Raw genomic sequence first — 377 nt, forward strand, 5'->3', positions numbered from 1 at the left:
GTGACTGAGAATGCAGCAATATAGAAACAGAAAATTAAATTTTTTTGTCTGCAGTACTCGTGTAAGGTTGATTTGTGCTTGTCCAAAACATTAAGACAGAGCATTTAAAGCATATAAAGAAGTTTTCACAAAAATGTCAATGACAGTTCATTTGTTGTCTTTTATTCCAGCTTCCTTAATGTTCCTGAAGATGGAGAAGGACTTTATCCCATACATGTTGCAGTGGAAAATGAAAATGAAAAGGTTATTACTGCCTTGATAGCAGCAGGTGCGGAGCTAGATGTTGTAGATAAAAGTGGAAATACTCCTTTACACATTGCTGCTTCAAAATCTATTACAGTTATCCAGGTTAGTTGTATTTTCTGTCAGTATTTTTT

The 377-nt window shown here is 34.2% G+C and overlaps 1 protein-coding gene across 1 annotated transcript in view; it reads left to right on the forward strand.

Moving 5' to 3' along the window:
* LOC119593196 (85/88 kDa calcium-independent phospholipase A2-like) overlaps window positions 1-377 on the forward strand; it is a gene marked incomplete at its 5' end in the record, with an annotated part of 46,224 nt that overhangs the window by 6,712 nt on the left and 39,135 nt on the right. The window contains 1 exon segment of the mRNA XM_037942177.1: window positions 171-348. Within this exon segment, the coding sequence (XP_037798105.1) occupies window positions 171-348 (178 nt within the window).

This window comes from Penaeus monodon, chromosome 31, assembly GCF_015228065.2.
Source record: "Penaeus monodon isolate SGIC_2016 chromosome 31, NSTDA_Pmon_1, whole genome shotgun sequence".
Classification (NCBI taxonomy): Eukaryota; Metazoa; Arthropoda; class Malacostraca; order Decapoda; family Penaeidae; genus Penaeus; species Penaeus monodon.